Here is a 20065-nt window from a genome sequence, read left to right as displayed (position 1 = left end):
CTTCTTTGCAGACTCCAGACTTGCCAGCTCTCACAATCATATTAGCCAATTCATTACAGGAAATTCATCCTGCTATCTATGCAGAGACATATAGGTAGATAGACATCTATTTCTGTATGTAGTAAGCCTATATCTTATCTCTGGGTCTATACAAATATAGATTAAAAATATGCATAGATGTGTGTGTATCCATTCTATTGATTCTTTGAAGAATCCGACTATAGATTTTAGTGTCCATACATTTTTACACTCAAAATCAACCTGCTGAACTTAACTGCTATTACTATATGTTTTATCTTCCTTTATCATTATTTTAAAAATATTTTCTTTATTTATTCATGAGAGACACACAGAGAGAGGAAGAGACACGAGCAGGGGGGGAAAGCAGGCTCCTCAAGGGGAGCCAGGTGTGGGACTTTGTCCTGGGACTCCAGATCACAAGGGAGCGAAAGGCAGACACTCAATCACTCAACCACCCAGGTGTCCCAATATATGTTATGTCTAATTTGACAGAACTTCCTTTCCATGTGCTTCTTTGAAAAATTGTTTTTCTGTAGTATCACAAAAATTAAAAGAGAAAGTCAAATACCAAATTCCAGTTGAAATCTTCTGTGTGTGTGTATGCACATATGTGTGTGTTTAATTAATACCTGAATGTATGCAGTTTTTCATATTTGCCATTAATACGAGATCTTTTCTAAGAATTTCGTATTTGGGGTTCCTTTTAAACAGCTTTATTTGGTATAACTTACATGCCACACAATTTATCCACTTAATGTGTACAATTGATAGCTTTTTAACTGAGTCACATGTAGGTATAAGCAAACCATTGTCAATTCTAGAACATCTCATTACCTCCTAAGAAACTTCACACTCTTTAGCTGTCACCACTCTCATCTTCTTATCCTCATATCTAATCAATAATCTGCTTACTTTTTCCCAGTTTTCTTCACCTACTATTGACATGACATTATATAAGTTTAAAAGTGTATAATTTATTATATATATAAAAAACATATATATATATTTATATATTGCAAAACATTTACAACAGTAAGTTTACTTAGCATCCATTACCTCACAGTTTACAATTTGGTGTGTGTTATAAGAATTAATAAGAATTTTTTAGCAATTTTCAGATAGCGAATATAGTATTGTTAATTATAGCCAACGTATATTTTATATATCCACCATATTATCTACTCATCTGACAAGAGACACAAGTCATTTCCAGATCCTGGCTATTAGGAGTAATGCTATTGCACGTTCTTTATTTTTCACATGTTTATAATTTTTCTAGTTTTGTACTTGTACCTGACTTCCTTTCATGGCACTGTCATAGGAAAAGATGCCTGATACGATTTCAATCAAATTTATTAAAACTTGTTTGTGGCCCAATATAAAATCTATATTGGAGAATGTTCCTTGTGCATGTGAGAACAATGTGTTTTTTGCTGTTGGTGGAACGTTGTAAGTCAATCTGCTAAATATCATTGAGCCTGGTACTTCCTTATTGATTATCTTGTCCCATATTGAAGGTGCACAATTGAAGTCCCCTGCTCTTGTATTGCTGTCTCTTTTTCTGTTCTTGTCTGTTCATTGTTGCTTATATATTTGGGTACTTTTATGTTGGGTACACAACTATTCTAAAGATTACATCCTTTTGTCGAATTAACTCCTTCATTTTATTTTATTCAGGGAAAGTAGGTTATATTGATTTGAAAAACTGTGAAAGATTACTACGTATCAAATAAAATTCGTTTTTAAAAGTAGGTGACTCCTATGTATCCAACCTTTGACCAAATCGACACCACAATGTAAGCACAAACAGTATTATATGGCTCAAGGAGCAAAAAGCAATAATCAGAAGTAAATGTCCTCTTAATACAGACACTAAATAAATACACAAACCTACAGCTTTAATACAAACTTGTAAGTACATGTGCTTAACCAGCTTTTGCCAAAAATAAATGAGTAAATGTTTTATATTCAATAAATGCACATATAGTGTATAAAACCTTTAGTCACATGTAATGTAGTTAGTCTAAAAATCAAAGCATAATGTAAGGTTTTCTTATGTGAAGATGTACATTTCAGAAAGAATCCAACTTGAACTAAAGCCACAATCAGAAGCACTGTAAAGGTGACCCATACAAAGCCTGTCATTTGCACTGTATATAAAGAATAGCTGCCCAGGAATAATATCAGGAATCTTACGAAGGGGTATTATGATAACCTACCAGAAAGGACAAATAAGTTATTTGGAGACTTTAAATAGCATAGAACAATGTAAATTAAATAGCATGTGAAAAAATCTGCAATGTATAATAGCCAGAGATTAGAAAACTGACTACTGTGGGGAAAAGATTGATTAGCCCATACTAGTTGGTTTCAATGAATCATTGGCTACTTCTTCAGTAATTAGCAAGATTATCATTGCAACAATATTTTTCCACACACATCAAAATCTGGAAGCAGTAACTCCTTCTCAAATTGTCATTTAGTGTTCTCTTTTTCCCAACCTCGAAGCACAGGAGTAGGTTTTTGAATATTGACTAGCCATTTAGGGGACACAGGAGATATAGATGTTCATAAACATTAAATAAGCTATAATTGATGTACCTGGAAAAACACCACCAAAATTTATGGGAAAGTACATTGTTTTTCATAGGGGTATTATGTGAGTTATAAACACACTGTTTGTGTCCTACCAATACTAGAATGGGGGAAATCTTTTTTTCCCAAATGCACCATAATTAAAAACACTGCACGATGTAACCCCTTTATTTTATAATGACCCGTGCAGTGTCTTACTAGTCTTTGACTTAAAGTCTACTTTGATTGATGTAAGCATACCCATCCTCATTTCATCTGGTTTCTATTTGCATGGTATATCTTTTTTCACACCTGCACTTTCTGTCTGAGTGTGTTCTTAAGACTGAAGGAAAATATACTTGGGTCTTCTATTTCTTTCCATTCAGGCATACCTTTTAATTGGAGAATTTAGTCCCTTTATATTTAAAGTAAGTAGAGATTAAAGTATGGAGTTACTGTTGTCATTCTTTCGTTTCCTGTTTTAGAAATACTTGCTCTCATCTTCATCTTTGTGATTTGGTGATTTTCTGTGGGTGTATACTTCCATTATTTTCTCCCTATCTATTATGTATTGACTACAGGTTTTTAACCTCTGGTTACCAAGAGGCTTAACAGTTGATTTTAACTTGTTAACCGCTTAATTTCCATATAAAACTTTTTCAAGCTTGAGAGAACTCTGAAGAAATATGAATTTCCATCTGTATGCCATCATAGGGAAGACTTATCTATTCTCTTTGTGGTATCTGTGCTGATTTCCTCATTGGAACCACATCACCTGATGTTGAGAATTCAACTTATAACCATTGCTATTATCAAGATTCGTCAGTATTTTACAGGACTGCCACCTCTTTGTCCTTAAAGACCAACTAGCAAACCATTTTATTTAAACTATCCACAAAGTTTTTTAGTTTTAATGAATGGAGAATGATATTCTGAAAACTTATTTCATGGTAACTTACATTAATGTTATAACCATGAACAGCATCTTCATTTAGATCTTCTTCATATATTCTAAATCATGTTGTTGTTCATCTTCAATGGGAAATGAGGTCTGCATGAGACCCACCTAAGGAAGAAGGGCATCTCATCTTTGATGCAGCAAGTCAGCCATATAATTTCATATACCAACTAGGCATCCATGAATTTTCTAAAGTACAAAATGCATTAATATGTACTAGTCACCTAGCTCACACAGGGTCAGTGTAAAACAAGCACATCGAAATTATACCTTTGCAAAAATCCATCCCTTGTATCTTTTGAAGCATAATACATTATCCTCACATTTAACTTTGTACTATTCCTTGTAAGTATTTGATGTAGAGTACGGTCTAAAAAGGGTAACTTATATACTGCTTTCTATTAATTTGTGACATTTATTGACATTTGATGTGCAATAAGTACATTTCTAAATATTTATGTCTTTCAACTTCCTTTCCTTTCTGTAATCTCTGATGTTTTCTAAAGTCTATATATAAAAACAAGGTCTTTCCTCATTCATCTCTTTGTAGGTTTTGATTCTAGTACGCATTTTGGGATATTGATTCAGGACTGAATTCCAGTTAAAGGAACTGCAACTTTTACACTTTATGGTTTCTATATTGTATGATAGCTATGATGTTGAGTAAGTCCAGAGTTCTATCTAGAGGTTTATCTAGATGTAGTGATGTTGTAATGATTTTCCTCAGATGGTAAGGCTTGAGTACTGGTTAGTGTGCTTGCCAATTCTGTGGTGTTTGTAAAATCCTCTCCGCTATATATTTTCTGATCAGGAATCATGGTTTGCCATTGTTGAAAGGCCTTCCCACATTCTTTACACATATTTCATTACTCTCTGTTATGAATTACCTAATGTGGAGTAAGAGTAGAGCAGTACTTACAAATCCTCTCATAGTTGCTTCTTCTGCCACTTCTGCTATTTGTGTACTGTCGTTGGGGACCCGATAGTTCTGAGAAGAGGCAGCTGAGGAGATGCTGGCACTCTCAATGGCCGAAGAAATACCCAATGAAGGAATCAAGACTGAGAACAATGATCATATTAATTTGAAGGTGATGGGGCAGGATTGCTTTGTAGTCCAGTTAAAGATGAAGAAGTGTATGCCGCATGTAATAAACTAATGAAAAACTATTGTGAACAATAAGGTTTGTCAATGCAATAGGACACATGATTTGATGGGCATCCAATAAAGGAAAAAGACACACCTGCACAGCTGGAAAACGGAGGAGAAAGATACAACTGATGGGTCCAGCACCAGAGAGGTGTCTACTAGAAAGGGAACCTGACACTTAACAACTCTGCCCCTCCAGACCAAGAAGGGGTTTCCTCTGTTCTTTCATTTTTTCCTTCCCCATTCCTTTATTGGACATAAGATAACTGTGTCTCTGCACAAGCATATGGCTTAAAAAAAAAAAAAAAAAAAAAAAAAAAACTAAAAAGAAAACCTAAAAAAAAACCCCAAAAACTAAATGGCCAATGGTACAGTTTGATCAACATTAAGAGGAGACAGGATGAGGGGGAAAGAGTGGTTCTGTGAAAATACTCTTTTCCATTAATGCTGTGATTATTCAGCTCTTATCTTTACATTCCATGAGTTACTTTGCTCTCACAGTTTGACAACAACTATAAAAGAACATTGCATACCTTGTTAGATTGGATAATTTTTTTCATTTATCATTGTAAAATCAAGGAATATTTATATAATTTTGTTGTATATAGTTTTAGATGTAGGACAATGTCTTAAGAAGGGATAAATTAGTGTAAAAGAAAAGAATCTTGATCATTTTCCGTTCAAGTCTAGATTCTTGTTGCTTAAAAGAACTTAAAAAATTTTTTTTCTCACAATCCTAAAACTTTGAAGCTTTGCTCTAGTATGACTTCTTTGATAATGAGTAAAGGTTGAAAGGTGATTAAAGGCCTCACCACGTTCCTTACATTTGTTAAGGTTTTTCTCTAGCATGAATTCTGTGATGACTAGTAAGGTGTGAGTGCTGGATAAAAGCTCGACCACATTCTTTACATTGGTAAGGTTTCTCTCCAGTATGAATTCTGTAATGTCGAGTAAGTCTTGAGTGCTGGTTAAAGGCCTTGCCACAATCTTTACATTTATAGGGTTTCTCTCCAGTATGAATTCTGTGATGATGAGTAAGGCTTGAGTGGTGGTTAAAGGCCTTGCCACATTCTTTACATTTGTAAGGTTTCTCTCCAGTGTGAATTCTATGATGACTAATAAGTTGTGAGTGCTGGATAAAGGCCTTGCCACATTCTTTACATTTGTAAGGTTTCTCTCCAGTATGAATTCTGTAATGCTGAGTAAGGGTAGAATCATGTTTAAAGGCCTTGCCACATTCTTTACATTTGTAAGGTTTCTCTTCAGTATGAATTCTGTGATGGTTAGTAAGGCTTGAATGCTGGTTAAAGGCCTTGCCACATTCTTTACATTTGTAAGGTTTCTCTCCAGTGTGAATTATGTGATGTTGAGTAAGATATGAATGCCTATTAAAGGCCTTGCCACATTCCTCACATTTGTGAGGTTTCTCACCAGTATGAATTCTGTGATGTCGAGTAAGGCTTGAGTGCTGTGTAAAGGCCCTGCCACATTCTTTACATTTGTAAGGTTCTCCTATAATATGAATTCTGTGATGTTTAGAGAGGTGAGAGCGCTGGTTAAAGGCTTTGCCACATTCTTTACATTTGTAAGGTTTCTCTCCAGTATGAATTCTGTGATGCTGAGTAAGGCTTGAGTCATGTTTAAAGGCCTTGCCACATTCTTTACATTTATAAGGTTTCTCTGCAGTATGAATTCTGTGATGTTGAATAAGACCTGAATGAGTGTTAAAGGCCTTGCCACATTCTTTACATTTGTAAGGTTTCTCTCCAGTATGAATTCTGCGATGACTAATAAGGTGTGAGCACTGGATAAAGGCCTTGCCACATTCTTCACATTTGTAAGGTTTTTCTCCATTATGAATTCTGGAATGTAGAGTAAGACTTGAGTGCCTGTTAAAGGCCTTGCCACATTCTTCACATTTGTAAGGTTTCTCTCCAGTATGGATTCGCCTATGTCTATTTAGGGATGAGCAGACCTTAAACGTTTTACCACATTCTTCACATTTGTATGGTTTCTCTCCAGTACGCATTCCGTGACGTTGAGGTAGTACTGAGTCCAAGTCAAAATCTTTGCCACATTCCTTACAAATGTCACTTTTCTCTCCACTATGGACTGTCTTATGTATACTTAGCCTTGATGCTTGACAAAAGATGTTCCCAGGTTTATTACACCTGAATGGGTTTTTTCCCACATGAATTCTCTGTTGATCATCAACATTGGAGGACTGGTTAAGAGCACTCACACATTCATTATGAGGATTCTCTCCTGTATTCATACTATTATGTATACTAAGGTTAGAGTTTTGATAAAAGACTTCCCCAAATTTACTACACTCATGATGGTTCCCTAGAAACTGAGTCCTCACACATCGACTAACATTGGAGCCCTGGTTAAATGTTTTCTCAGATTCACTGCATTGAGCAACTCTGTCTCCATTGAAAAGGCTCTGGTAATTTTGTAGGGTCGACTCCTTAGTGAAACACCTCTCAAATGGATCCTGTTTAGCACTTTGTTCTTCATTTTTAAATCTCTGATTTTTAGAAATATTTGACTGAATAGTCAATCCAATTCTTTTTTCACAATGGTTCAAATAATTATTTTCAGCATGGACTAGGTAACTTCCCAGATTTTCCAAACTGTCGTCGTTCCCTAAATATGTAAGTTTGAATATTTGATTTGAGTTTTTGTTTTCAGAAACACACTGCTTTGTGGAAGTAGCAGACTTAAAAAGGGAGGTTACAGAAAATGCTCTATATCCTTCACCATTTTTGGCAGGGAGATTCTTATTATGGGCAGATGTCTCAGTTTGGTTGTGGCCTTCATGATGCCTTTGATGCCCTTCACTCTCTCCATCATTGTCCCAGTCTGTCATGAAGTGTAAATTCTCAAGGGCATTATTTTTTAATCTACCCATTGACACTCTTTGGAAAGAAGCTTTGATGCTTGGCTTTGACAGCAAGCTCTGGGTGTCACGAGAAGATATGGCTGAAAGAAATCAAGAAAGAGAAATGTAAAATTATTTCACTCACTACTCTCAGATGAATATGCTGACAACCACTAATAGATAACCTAAAAACCAGTCATAGAAAATCAGCAAGATGGCTCAGAAGGAATCATCAGGACTTTGTTCCTCAATGGACACATAAACTAACACAGAATGTACTGACCACATAGCCTAATAGATAGCTGTAGTACTACAGCTATAGTAGTATTAGTGTAGTACTGTCATGCTATAGTACAAATTACTTTCTTATATCTCAAAAAATCAGGAAAGTCCCGTGAGTCCAAAGTTTGCAAAAGGGGGGAAATTTAAACATAAACAGAAAAGAACAAAAGAGGAAACAGCAAAAATAGGAAAATATCGGGCAGCCCACGTGGCTCAGTGGCCTTCAGCCCAGGGCGTGGTCCTGGACCTGGTATCAAGTCCCACATCCGGCTCTCTGCATGGAATGGAGGCTGCTTCTCCCTTGGCCTCTGTCTGCCTCTCTCTCTCTCTCTCCCCCCCCCCCCTTGGCCTCTGTCTGCCTCTCTTTCTCTCTCTCTCTCTCTCTCATGAATAAATAAATAAAAACTAAAAAAAGAAAAAGGGAAATTATCAAGAACAACAGGAAGAGTTGGTTTTCAGGAAAGATCAACCAATTGACAGACTTTTAACAAAATCAAGTATGAATGAAAAAGAAAGGCCAATTAAAACCAGAAGTGAAGTGACAGCAGACAGTATTAACTGATACCATAAAAACACAAATAATAAGAACTGACAATGGATAACTATATGCCAAGAAAGAGATACCAAAAAATGTGTATAAATTTCAAAAAAGATGTAAGCTACCTAGATTTCAGGATTCCATTAAATACTTCCTGAGGAAATATTTAAAAAGTCACAATTGATCTACAACTACTAAGTACATGGAAAAAGTAATTTAAAACTTCCCAACAAAGAAAAGTCTTATTCCAAATGATTTCACTAGATAATTCAGAGATTTGACGTAAAAGTACTTCTTTTTTTTTTTTTTCTTTAAATATTTTATTCATTTATCCATGAGAGACACAGAGAGAGAGAGGCAGAGACACAGGCAGAGGGAGAAGCAGGCTCCATGCACAAAGCCTGATGTGGGACTCGATCCAGAGACTCTGGGATGACGCCCTGAGCCTAAGGCAGACGCGCAACCGCTGAGCCACCCAGGAGTCCCATGGAAAAGTATTTCAAATCTCTTCCAACATTTTCAGGGAGTGAAGAGAAGGGAAATTATCAAAATAGTCTCTGTGACTCCAGTGTTACCAGGTTGTCAAAGGCAAAGGAAGACTGTACAAGTAAAGAAGATTACAAACTACTACCTGTGAGGCGCAGTTATACAAAATCCACAATAAAAAAGCAAACTAGCACACTGAATCAAAAGCACATTTTACTACAGAATTAAAGGCAATTCTTCCTGGAATTCAAGGGTGTTTTGACATATGGAAAATTATAAGTTAAAGGCTCCACATTAACAGAATGAAGATCAAAAATGGCAATCATATTGCTGCAGAATAAGAATATGAGCATACTGGACAATGTTTCATTATTAAAAACACTCAATAAAGTAGGAATAGAAGCAAACCACCTCAACTTAATAAAGGCCATATAGCTATGAAAACCTAAAATCTAATATATTCAATAGTAAAAAAAAAATGTAAGCTTTTTCTGTATGATCATAACAAAGGGATTTCACTTCTATTCAACACAGTACTGGATATTCTAGTCTGAATGGGAGAAAAAAAAAAACCTTAAATGAATCTAAATGGGAAAAGAAAATGCAAGTTTATCTCTTTACAGATGACATCCATAAAAAACCCTGAAGAATCCTTATTTTTTTGTTGTTTTGTTGGTTATCACTGGTATTGTTTATTTCTAGTAATTTTTTCTACAACACATTCCATTTTCAATTTCTTTAATACTATAAATGCCTGAATTAAGTTGCAGTTTCAACTTTCTTCCTTTTCTTTTATTTATTCATTTCTTTATTATAGTAGGTTCCATACCTAACATGAAGCCTAACTGGCTAACTGGGTCCTGAACCCAAGACCCTGAGATCGAGACCTAAGCTGAGATTAATAGTCAGATGCGAAAATGCTGAGCCACCTAGACACCCCCAACTTTTCTTCTGAACGTTACAAGACAAGGAACTAGAAAAAGAAGAAACTTAGCTGTGATCAAGTAGAGAAAGAAACTAACAAAGAAAAATTAGAGGTAGGGACCATAATAAACAGTAACTTAACATTGACATCAATGCCCAGATTTTCCAAAAAATTATCAAAATTTTAACTACATTAACTAAAAAAAAGGAGAGAAGTCTCAAAAATTAAAACAAGAAATGGGACAGAAAACACAACCGATAACTACAGAAATACATACTGTGATAACATTGCCATGAACAATTATATACTAACAAATCAGATAATTTAGAAAAATCCCAAATAATTCCCCTATATATATAAATCTACCAAGTGTGAAATATAAATCTTAAACCCAACAAGTAGATCTTCACAGACCAATAACAAGAATGAAAGTTGAATGTAGAATAAAAACAATTCCCAGCACAGAAAAGTCCAGGACCACATACCTTCGCTGGTCAGTTCTACCTAACATTAAAAAGTAATAATAATAAATGACAATCCATCAAAATCTCACAAATAGTGGATTGCACAGAACATATTCAACATTATCCTATGAGGCCCAGCATTACCCTGGTACCAAAGCACGATAAACATCGTACAAGAAAAAAATACACTAGCTTGTTTGATAGCCAGGTGTTGCTCTGGCTTTCTTTTGACATCCATTTGCAACTTAAAAGTTTTTCCATGCAAGTGTAGCGAGTACCTAGCACCATAGAACCAGATTACAATACCACTGACCATATCCCCTCTGCTATATCCTTCAGCCTCATGATTTATCTAATCTATAACTGAAAGCCTATACCTTCCATTCCCCTTTACCCAGTTGGCCCATCATCCCTCTCCATTCCACTCCAGAAAGCAGCAGTTCTGTTTTATTTTTGGAGTGGGTCTGTTTCTGCCTTTTTTGTGGTTTCTTGCCATTGATGACAATGAAAATAGACCTAGGAAGTATTGTGCTGGACACCGTAAATACCTAGAAAGTACTGTGCTGATATGTCAGGCAAAGAAAAGCAAATAACACATGATTTCACTTATAGGTGGAGGCTAAAAGACAAGTGAACAAATAAATTAAAAGGAGAAACAGACGCATAAATATCAATTTCATGTTTTTATTTTTTAAGATTTTGTTTATTTATTCATGAGAGACACACAGAGAGAGGCAGAGAGAAAAGCTGAGGGAGAAGCAGGCTCCCTGCAGGAGATCGATCCCAGAATCTGGGATCACAACCTGAGCCCAAGGCAGAGGCTCAGTGACAGAGCCACCCAGGTGCCCATCAACTTCATTTTTAAATAAACCCATGGATAATCCCAAGAAGTATAAAAATTCCATGTTCCACATATTCTATAGTGGAACAAGCTTGCCTATAACAATTTTCCAATGCTAGCAGAAGACAGAGGACTCTCAGATTCAAGTCCAAGGATCTTAGGGTTCATGACACATGAAACAGCACAAATTTCTTGATCACGCTAATTTCACTTGCCGGCTCCAAATCCCCATTTCACACATGTAGATGCTGCATATGCAGTGGGTTTGTGTCGCATCTATGAGACCCTGAGCACAGGAAACCCCAATATCTTGAAGGAGCAGAGAACATATCTTCCTGAACCTTTGCCATAGAAGACGATATCCGTTTTCCTCTACAGTTAACAAATCTGTCCTCCATCTAAGGGTAAGATATTGTCACTATATTTCAAAGCATTTTAATATTCGCACAGCAGCGGAAAGCCAATTAAGGATAAACACTTTCAGTGCCTCTATCCTTAACATACAGAGTAACTTAAACCCACAGAATCGTTTCCCAACAATATCCACCACTCAGTCTGACCCCAGCATGTCTCTTGACTAATTATCCCAGATGTGCACCACCTCATCAAACACTCATTAGCCTGACACAGGATCTGGGATAAAATCTATTCAATGTGGGTTGCCTGCGTGGCTCAGTCAGTTCAGTGTCTGACTCTTGATTTTGGCTCATGTCATGATCTCAGGGGTTGTGGGTTCAGGTTCCTCAACAGACTCTGGACTCGGTGCTCAGCATGAAGTCTACTTGAGATTCCCTCCTTCACCCCCCCACCCCATCCACACACACTCACTCTCTCTGTAAAATAAATAAAGTCTTTAAAACTTGAAAAAAGCAGTTTACATCAGGAAATATTTTTCAAGGCTATCATTGGCATGATACAATGCAGAAGAATTGAGTGACTTATAACATTCACTTCTGCACTGTTCCTGTGGGGCTTGCATTCAACCACGTAAACAAATCCCAGTACTCATGAAGGTCTACCTTAAACTTTTGTAGTGAACTTGCAAGGGAGATGTGTGAAGAAACACCTAAACTGTGCAGAAGCATATTAATTTACATGTATTTGATGACAAAATTGTACTTCTAACCCAGGCAGAACAGGTCCTGGAAACAGTGGAATCATGCCTCATTACAAGAATGTGGCTGAGAATTGGGAAACACATAGGATTTAGAACAGAGATGTTCACCACTCATCAACAAGAAATATCATAAAGAACAACATAAGGGCGCTTGGGTGGCTAGTGGTTAAGCCTTAGCTGAGGTTGTGACCCAGTGTTCTGGGATTGAGCCCCATCCATGTCAGGCTCCCTGCTAGGTGGAGAGCCGGCTTCTAACTGTCCCTCTGCTGGTCCTCTTGCTTGTGCTCTCTGTCAAATAAATATATTAAATCTTAAAAAAAAAAAAAAAAAAAAAGAACAGGTCAGCCCGGTTAGCTCAGTGGTTTAGTGCTGCCTACAGCCGAGGGCCGGATCCTGGAGACCCGGGATCAAGTCCCATATCGGGCTCCCTGCATGGAGCCTACTTCTCCCTCTGCCTGTGTCTCTGCCTCTCTCTCCATCTCTCATGAATAAAGAAATAAATAAAATCTTTCAAAAAAACCAAACAGATGCATTATTCTCAAGGAAATTTTCTATAAAACTAATTTTAAACTCTATGTTTCATAAAAAACAAGCATGAATTATTGGCAGGTTTTCACTGACCACAGTATTATAAAGAATATTCATTAAAATCAATCATTAAAAGCTGTAAGTGAAAATCATATGAACAACCACTCAAAAAGGCATTATACAAATGTATTATTTTATTAATATATTCCTCCTTGAACAGAGAATTTAAGGCCACAACCCACTCCTTAGAACCAAGGAAATAAACATCTTCATTTCTAAATAAACACCAAAAACGTTGCAAAATATGCTAAAGCCACTATACATTAAATACATATTTGGGATTAAATTCAGATATACTCCAAGGAAAGTAGAAGAAAACTCAATGACTAATTTTCACTGAAGTAAAATTACATTTATGAACAAAACTTTCTTTAAAATACAGGAATTATACGAATTATACCTCACTGCTTTTTTTTTTTTTAAGACTTTATCCATGTATTTGAGGGAGGGAGAGAGAGAGAGAGAGAGCACAGAAGGGGAAGGGCACAGGGAGAAGCAGACTCCCTACTGAGCAGGGATCCCATTGGGGGTGGAGGGTTTGAGCCCCAGGACTCCAGGATCATGAACTGGGACCAACTGACTGGACACCCAGACATCCCTCTACCTCACATGCCCATGTCATATCAGAACTTTTGATCTAATAAATAACAGATGAATCTCATATATAACTAATAAGAAAGTGAAAACACACTTGACAAAATAAAAAGAAATTCCTGTCATACAAGACAAATTCATACAATGATGCAAGTATTAAGAAAGAAGGTAAAAATTGAGAATTTATTATAGGCTTCAAGTTCTAAGGTCTAAAAGTTCTAGCTCCCCCATGGCATTAATTTAGGTAGGAATTCTAGGATACAAACAGATACATTAGATTATTTCACCACTGAGGAATGGAACACACTGTTATATCCTAATTTCAGTTCATACAAAGAAAAAATTAACTTTCAAAGTGAAATAAAGGATTAGATTTTCTTATTTTAGGGAGGTGCTTTGTCATCTGATGAAATTACTGAGTGTCAATTTTGTACAATCAAGATTAAAGCCTCCATAACATTGGAATGTATAAGTCTGAAAACGTGATATCTGTCTCCAGTGTTCCCAGGATTTCTGCACCAAACCCCAGTATGCCCACCACTACTCCGACATGCTTCTCACGACGCAAAACAGAACTTACAAAGGGCTAAGGCTATGGATCCTGAGAAACAGGGAGACTTCCCCAGGACCCTCACAGCAATGGAGAACCTCCCAGATTATGGAGACCCTCACACTCCCAGGGGAGTCTCCTGGCCCTCCCTGTGGAAGTGATGGACCATCAGTGGAGCTGAAGGAGAATCCTTAGAGAAGCTAAGAGCTTGATAATGTTGGATAGCACATGTCCCTCTGTGACAGGGAGAAAAATATAAACTAGGTTTCTCAAGAGTGTATCCTTTCAAGGAGAACTACTCCCACCACAGTTTAAGGTCTCTCTTCCCCCTTCACATGTGGACCGCACCTCTGTCATCTGCCTCATTCATTTCTACTTACCTGGATGGATGGTTACTCTCTTCTTTCTCTTCACACTCCAAGGCTCCTTCTTTTGCTCCAAAAAGGAGACCAGGTCTGGCTTTGACACAATGAGGCCTGGTTATTAGGAAAAAGGAAAATGGGTATTGCTGGAGATTTTCAACCAAGTATCATGCTCAGTAGAGACCACAGGACAGTGTAAAAGTATAGATAATACCTTCCCAAATGCTACTGACCAACAGCCCCTTTAGAACCAGTAGGAGGGCACACCGGGTGACTCAGTGGTTTGCGCCACCTTCAGCCCAGGGTGTGATTCTGGAGACCCAGGATTGAGTCCCACATCGGGCTCCCTGCATGCAGCCTGCTTCTCCCTCTGCCTGTGTCGCTGCCTCTCTCTCTGTGTGTCTCTCATCAATAAATAAAATCTTAAAAAAAAGAAAAAAAGAACAAGCAGAAGGAGTTTCAAATATTCAAATCATGGCTTCTACTTCCAAGAACTAGATACAATAATAATAAATAAAAACTGGAGTTTAAAATTGGGCGCTACTATTTGATGCGTGTCAATGTTTAGTACTGACATTCATCAACAGAAATGATGATGCTCCTTAAGGAAGGAGAATTAGGGGGGAACCCCTGGGTGGCTCAGCGGTTTAATGCATGCCTTCAGCCCAGGGCATGATCCTGGAGTCCTGGAATCAAGTCCCACATCGGGCTCCCTGCATGGAGCCTGCTTTTCCCTCTGCCTGTGTCTCTGCCCCCCCCCCTCTCTCTCTCTCTGCCTCTCATGAATAAATAAATAAAATCTTAAAAAAAAAAAAAAAAAAAAAAACAACGGAAGGCGAAGCTAGGGATGCCTGGGTGGCTCAGCGGTTGAGCCTCTGCCTTTGGCTCAGGGCATGGTCCCGTTTTCCGGGATCAAGTCCCACATCGGGGTCCCGGCATGGAGCCTGCTTCTCTCTGCCTATGTCTCTGCCTCTCTCTATGTTGTCTCTCATAAATAAATAAATAACATGTTTTTTTTTTTTTTTAATAAATAACATGTTTTTAAAAAAATTTTTAAAAAAAGGAAGGGGAAGCTAGAGCTGAAAAGGAAACATGAAGATTTTTCTCCACATCTACAAATCCCCATTTATTTCCCTTATTGCATGGATCCAAATTCCAGTCATGCAGAGGAATCTTCTAAGAGTCAGTCTTCAAAGGAAGGAAGAAAACCCAGAGTGTGCTCTGGGAAACCTGGAAGGAGTCATCCTCACCCAAGAAGAGAAGGTTTCCATAGTTCTCTAACATCACATCCCTGTACAGTTCCCGCTGAGTGTGGTTCAGGCATCCCCACTCCTCCTGAGAGAATTCTATGGCCACATCCCTGAATGTCAGCAGCCCCTGCAATAAATACCACAGTTACCAAGTGGCCGTAGGCAGAGTTCACAACGTACCTAAGATGAAAGAGGGAGTTAAATGTCACCAGCTAGATCCCATGATCTGACCCTTACTGCTTATGGGCTTGTACCCTCTTTGTCCCATATTTTTCTTAGCCTCTTCTTTCTACCTTAATCTTTTACTTCAGGCATAGACTCCTGTGATGGAAACAGAAACTATCCAGCAAAAGAGGCGAACTCCCCTGTGAAAAAGGTTGGCCCGGGCCAATTTTAGCTTAACCCCTGACTCATATTTATGCAGTTGGACCAAGGAGTGACCCATGGAATGACCAACAGTTGCTTTTAACTCATTATAATACTAAAATCTCCACTCAAGGAGAAGCACAAACCTCATATTTATATAACAAAGTACATATAGAACTGTTATCTTCAGCTTCATATGCCACCTTATACTTAGCTCTACATAAGATGACAAGGCTCCAATTTCTAAATATCTACCCTAACCCTAAATAAAAGGAAATCATTCCCTCTGGCTCTGGGAGTCTCTTGTTGGGAAGTTACTCTCTGTGATCTCCGTATTTGCTGCAAGTCAAGTTTCCTTTGTGTGACAACTCTACCTGGAGTAGTTTCTATCAGTGATTCCCCAAGGAGTGAACTCCTTTTAGCGAAGTTATATTAGAACTGGTTCTGGCTTAGGTCAGCTTCCTGCTTATGCACTAAGATAATGTTTAACACAGTAATATGCTCTAATGTATTGTCCAACTTTGACATAAGAGGATGGCATATGATTCAGAAAACCATTATAAATACTGTATGTTTATCCAAGATAATTTATAAAATAAAGGTGTTGGGACACCTGGGTGGCTGGGCAGTTGAGCATCTGCTTTTGGCCCAGGGCATGATCCCAGGGTCCCGGGATCGAGTCCCACGTGGGGCTCCCTGCATGGAGGCTGCTTCTCCCTCTGCCTGTGTCTCTGCCTCTCTGTGTGTGTGTCTCTCATGAATAAATAGATAAAATCTTTAAAATAAATAAATAAATAAATAAATAAATAAATAAATAAATAAATAAATAAATAAGTAAGTCAACAGAGGCATAACAAATTCCTAAGTACTGTAATTTATATCATGCATTATAGGTTGCATCTATTTTTTTCAAGATTTTATTTATTTATTTGAGAGAGAGAGAGTGCAAACAGGTTGGGAGAGGGAGAAGCAGATTCCTTGTTAAGCAGGGAACCCAATGTAGGGCTGGATCCCATACCCTGAGATCATGACCTGAGCTGAAGGCAGATTAAATGATTTCACCACCCAGGCACCCATAGCTGTGTTTATTTCTAAGGTGGAAAATTTTGGTGGGTTACAAAGGTACTTATCAAAGTCCAATGTGAATTAGAATTTTATTTTATTTTATTTTTAAGATTTTATTTATTCATGAGAGACGGGGTGGGCAGAGACACAGGCAGAGGGAGAAGCAGGCTCCATACAGGGAGCCAGATGTGGGACTTGATCCTGGGACTCCAGGATCACGCCCTGGAGGGAAGGCAGGCGCTAAATCCCTGAGCCACCCAGGTATCCCGTGAATTAGAATTTTAATACAGTGCATTGCAAATCTTGTGAAAATGGAGATTCTGTTCAGGAGTACTGAAGTGGGATGGCAGTCCACATTTTAAACAAGGCAGTAGTTTTGCCAAGGGATACATTTTTGAATTAGAGGTAGAACTCCAAGGCAAGAATTCTTGGGGGACTTGGAACTGAATGGGTTTTATAGTAATTAGTTCTAGGTTCTACTAGAATAGCAAGAAAGGCAACAACAAACCTTTCTGAGAATTTCATAGTTAGTAGGTGGCATCTAACAGTTTTAAATAAATTAATAAAAAACAATAATAATCTAAGAGAGTAAACAAATTATTCTTCTATTTTGTTTTTGCGAATCTTTTGTCAAACATCCAGAATATCCAGCACATTGAAGGGATCAGGTTTTAACCCTGATCTATTGGTCCTAGGGTTGATCTAAAATGATACACAGGGCAATATACAGAGAGGACTCTAAAGCAGCATTCATAGCAGAGAAGAATGATGGAGACTTGAGAAGAATGATGGAAGTGAGATGAGATCCACACAAAAGTGATCTACCGTTTTACATTTCATGCACCCATCTATACATTTAGAAAGTAGTTATATACACATTAAAAGGGATAGAGCAGCAAATTGTCATGGTGACTAATTTAAGAAATATTTTCAATGATATGAAAATCTCTTTGTAGATGATGATGCTTCTGTCTTTTATTCACAGTATCAATACATACACATTGAATGAAAGAAATAAAAGAGCTGGGTGCCTGGGTGGCTCAGTAGGTTAAGCATGTGCCTTCCACTCAGGTTGTGATCCCAGGGTCCTGGGATAGAGCTTGTGTTGGGCTCCCTGCTCAGCGGGAAGTCTGCTTCTCCCTTTTCCTCTCCCTCTGCCTGCTGCTCTGCCTATTTGTGCTCTCTCTCTGTCAGATAAATAAAATCTTTTAAAAGAAAGAAGAAAAGAAAAGAAAAAAGAAAAGAAAGGAAAGGAAAGGAAAGGAAAGGAAAGGAAAGGAAAGGAAAGGAAAGGAAAGGAAAGGAAAGGAAAGGAAGAAAAGAAAAGATAAGAAGAAAGAAAAGAATTCTTATTTTTAAGTCTATTATAATGAGGGCCAGAAGCAAAGAATGTTCACTGTTAGCTCAGAAGGCTGGCCTATCCTCTGCATACTTCTATAAGGATCAAATAAGAGCTGGTTGTTACATCTCACTGAATGTTAATATGGACCTGAGTAAGTGCCTGAGAAGTCTTATAAGAGTAGTTTTACAAGTTGAAAGACATACTTATGATCTTGTACTCTCTGCACACCCCTTCCCTTGCACACTAACCAAAGAACCACCAGCTCCATTCAGCCAAAGGGCAGCTCTTTCTGTCAATACTGAAATAGTAATTTCAATAAAATCACTAACTCGTGCCATTAAATGTCTCAAGAATTCCTTCTTGACTGTTGTGCTCAATAACCCCACAAAGGTAGTATTTCATTGAAAACTTGTGTTTCAATCATCATGTGCTCTTTTATATTTCAGGATTTTCAGACACTCCAACATGTTAATGATCTGATTCTTGTTTTCTTTTTCTGAAAATACAAAGAAGTAAATGGAAGAGCATGTTTGCGACATGAGTGTGGAGTAAAAGAAAAACCTATGGAATGGAGGGCTGAATGACTGAGCACCTCTACTCTCAGAAGTCACTATTCTAGTACACAGAAGTGAGAGTCTTCATTGTCCAGTGGAAACTGGTGTGATGTGGGCCAGGAGCCAGAGGTCAAGAAAGAATTCTTAAGACATTTTCAGTGCAAAATCTGATTGTTGTTAAGTAGGCTGTAAGCCCAGGGTGGATCCCAGTGTAGAGGAGCTTCAATTCACCACCTCGAGATCAAGAGCTAAACTGAGATTAAGAGTCAGCCTTAACCCTCTGAGCCACTAAAGCAATGCGGGTGCCCTGCAACAACCCGTGTTTAGTAAAATTGATGACAGGGCTGTGGGCATAAAGAGCTGTGGTGTGATTTGAGGCGCCACAGATTATATGCTTAGTGGGTAAGTAAGTGGGGGTAGAGATGAAGGAAGTTTGTAAAGGGATTTTCATGCTTAGGAGGACTTACAATATACTGGAGGGCTGGCTATTGTCAAGCTAAGGTTGCTTTTTGCCTCTAGCTGCAAGTAGGAAGGAAATTTCATTCTATCTACATTTCTTTTGCTTTTGTTCTCCTCTTCAGAAACTACAAGCACATGGAACTGCAGGAGATAAAAGTTTCCAGTTTTTTTTTTTTTTTTTAAAGATTTTATTTATTCGGGGATCCCTGGGTGGCGCAGTGGTTTGGCGCCTGCCTTTGGCCCAGGGCATGAACCTGGAGTCCTGGGATCGAATCCCCACGTTGGGCTCCCGGTGCATGGAGCCTGCTTCTCCCTCTGCCTGTGTCTCTGCCTCTCTCTCTCTCTCTATCATAAATAAGTAAGTAAATAAATAAATAAAGGGGAGTAATCCAAAAGTACCTTAGATTTATAAAAAAAAAAAAAAAAAGATTTTATTTATTCATTCATGAGAGACTCGAACCCACGTCTCCAGGATCACGCCCTGGGCAGAAGGCAGGCGCCAAACCGCCGAGCCACCCAGGGATCCCAGAAGTTTCCAGTTTAAATGTGATGGTTTCTGGGACCATCTGGTTTCTGGGTGGCTCAGTGGTTGAGCAACTCCCTTTGGCTCAGATTGTGATCCCGGGGTCCTGGGATGGAGTTCCACATTGACTACCCACAGGGAGCCTACTTCTCCCTCTGCCTATGTCTCTGCCTCT

The 20065-nt window shown here is 38.1% G+C and overlaps 1 protein-coding gene across 1 annotated transcript in view; it reads right to left on the bottom strand.

Moving 5' to 3' along the window:
- Positions 1–718: 718 nt before the first annotated feature.
- LOC140607896 (uncharacterized) overlaps positions 719–20065 on the bottom strand; it is a 130854-nt gene continuing 111507 nt past the window's right edge. Inside the window, 4 exon segments of the mRNA XM_072782560.1 lie at positions 719–5531; positions 5533–7685; positions 14350–14445; positions 15582–15708. Of these exon segments, the coding sequence (XP_072638661.1) occupies positions 5412–5531; positions 5533–7685; positions 14350–14445; positions 15582–15708 (2496 nt within the window). The 3' untranslated portion in view covers positions 719–5411.

This window comes from Canis lupus, chromosome 1 (assembly GCF_048164855.1).
Source record: "Canis lupus baileyi chromosome 1, mCanLup2.hap1, whole genome shotgun sequence".
NCBI lineage: Eukaryota > Metazoa > Chordata > Mammalia > Carnivora > Canidae > Canis > Canis lupus.
Note: the sequence above shows the minus strand (reverse complement) of the source record. Positions and strands in the feature narration are given on the sequence as shown.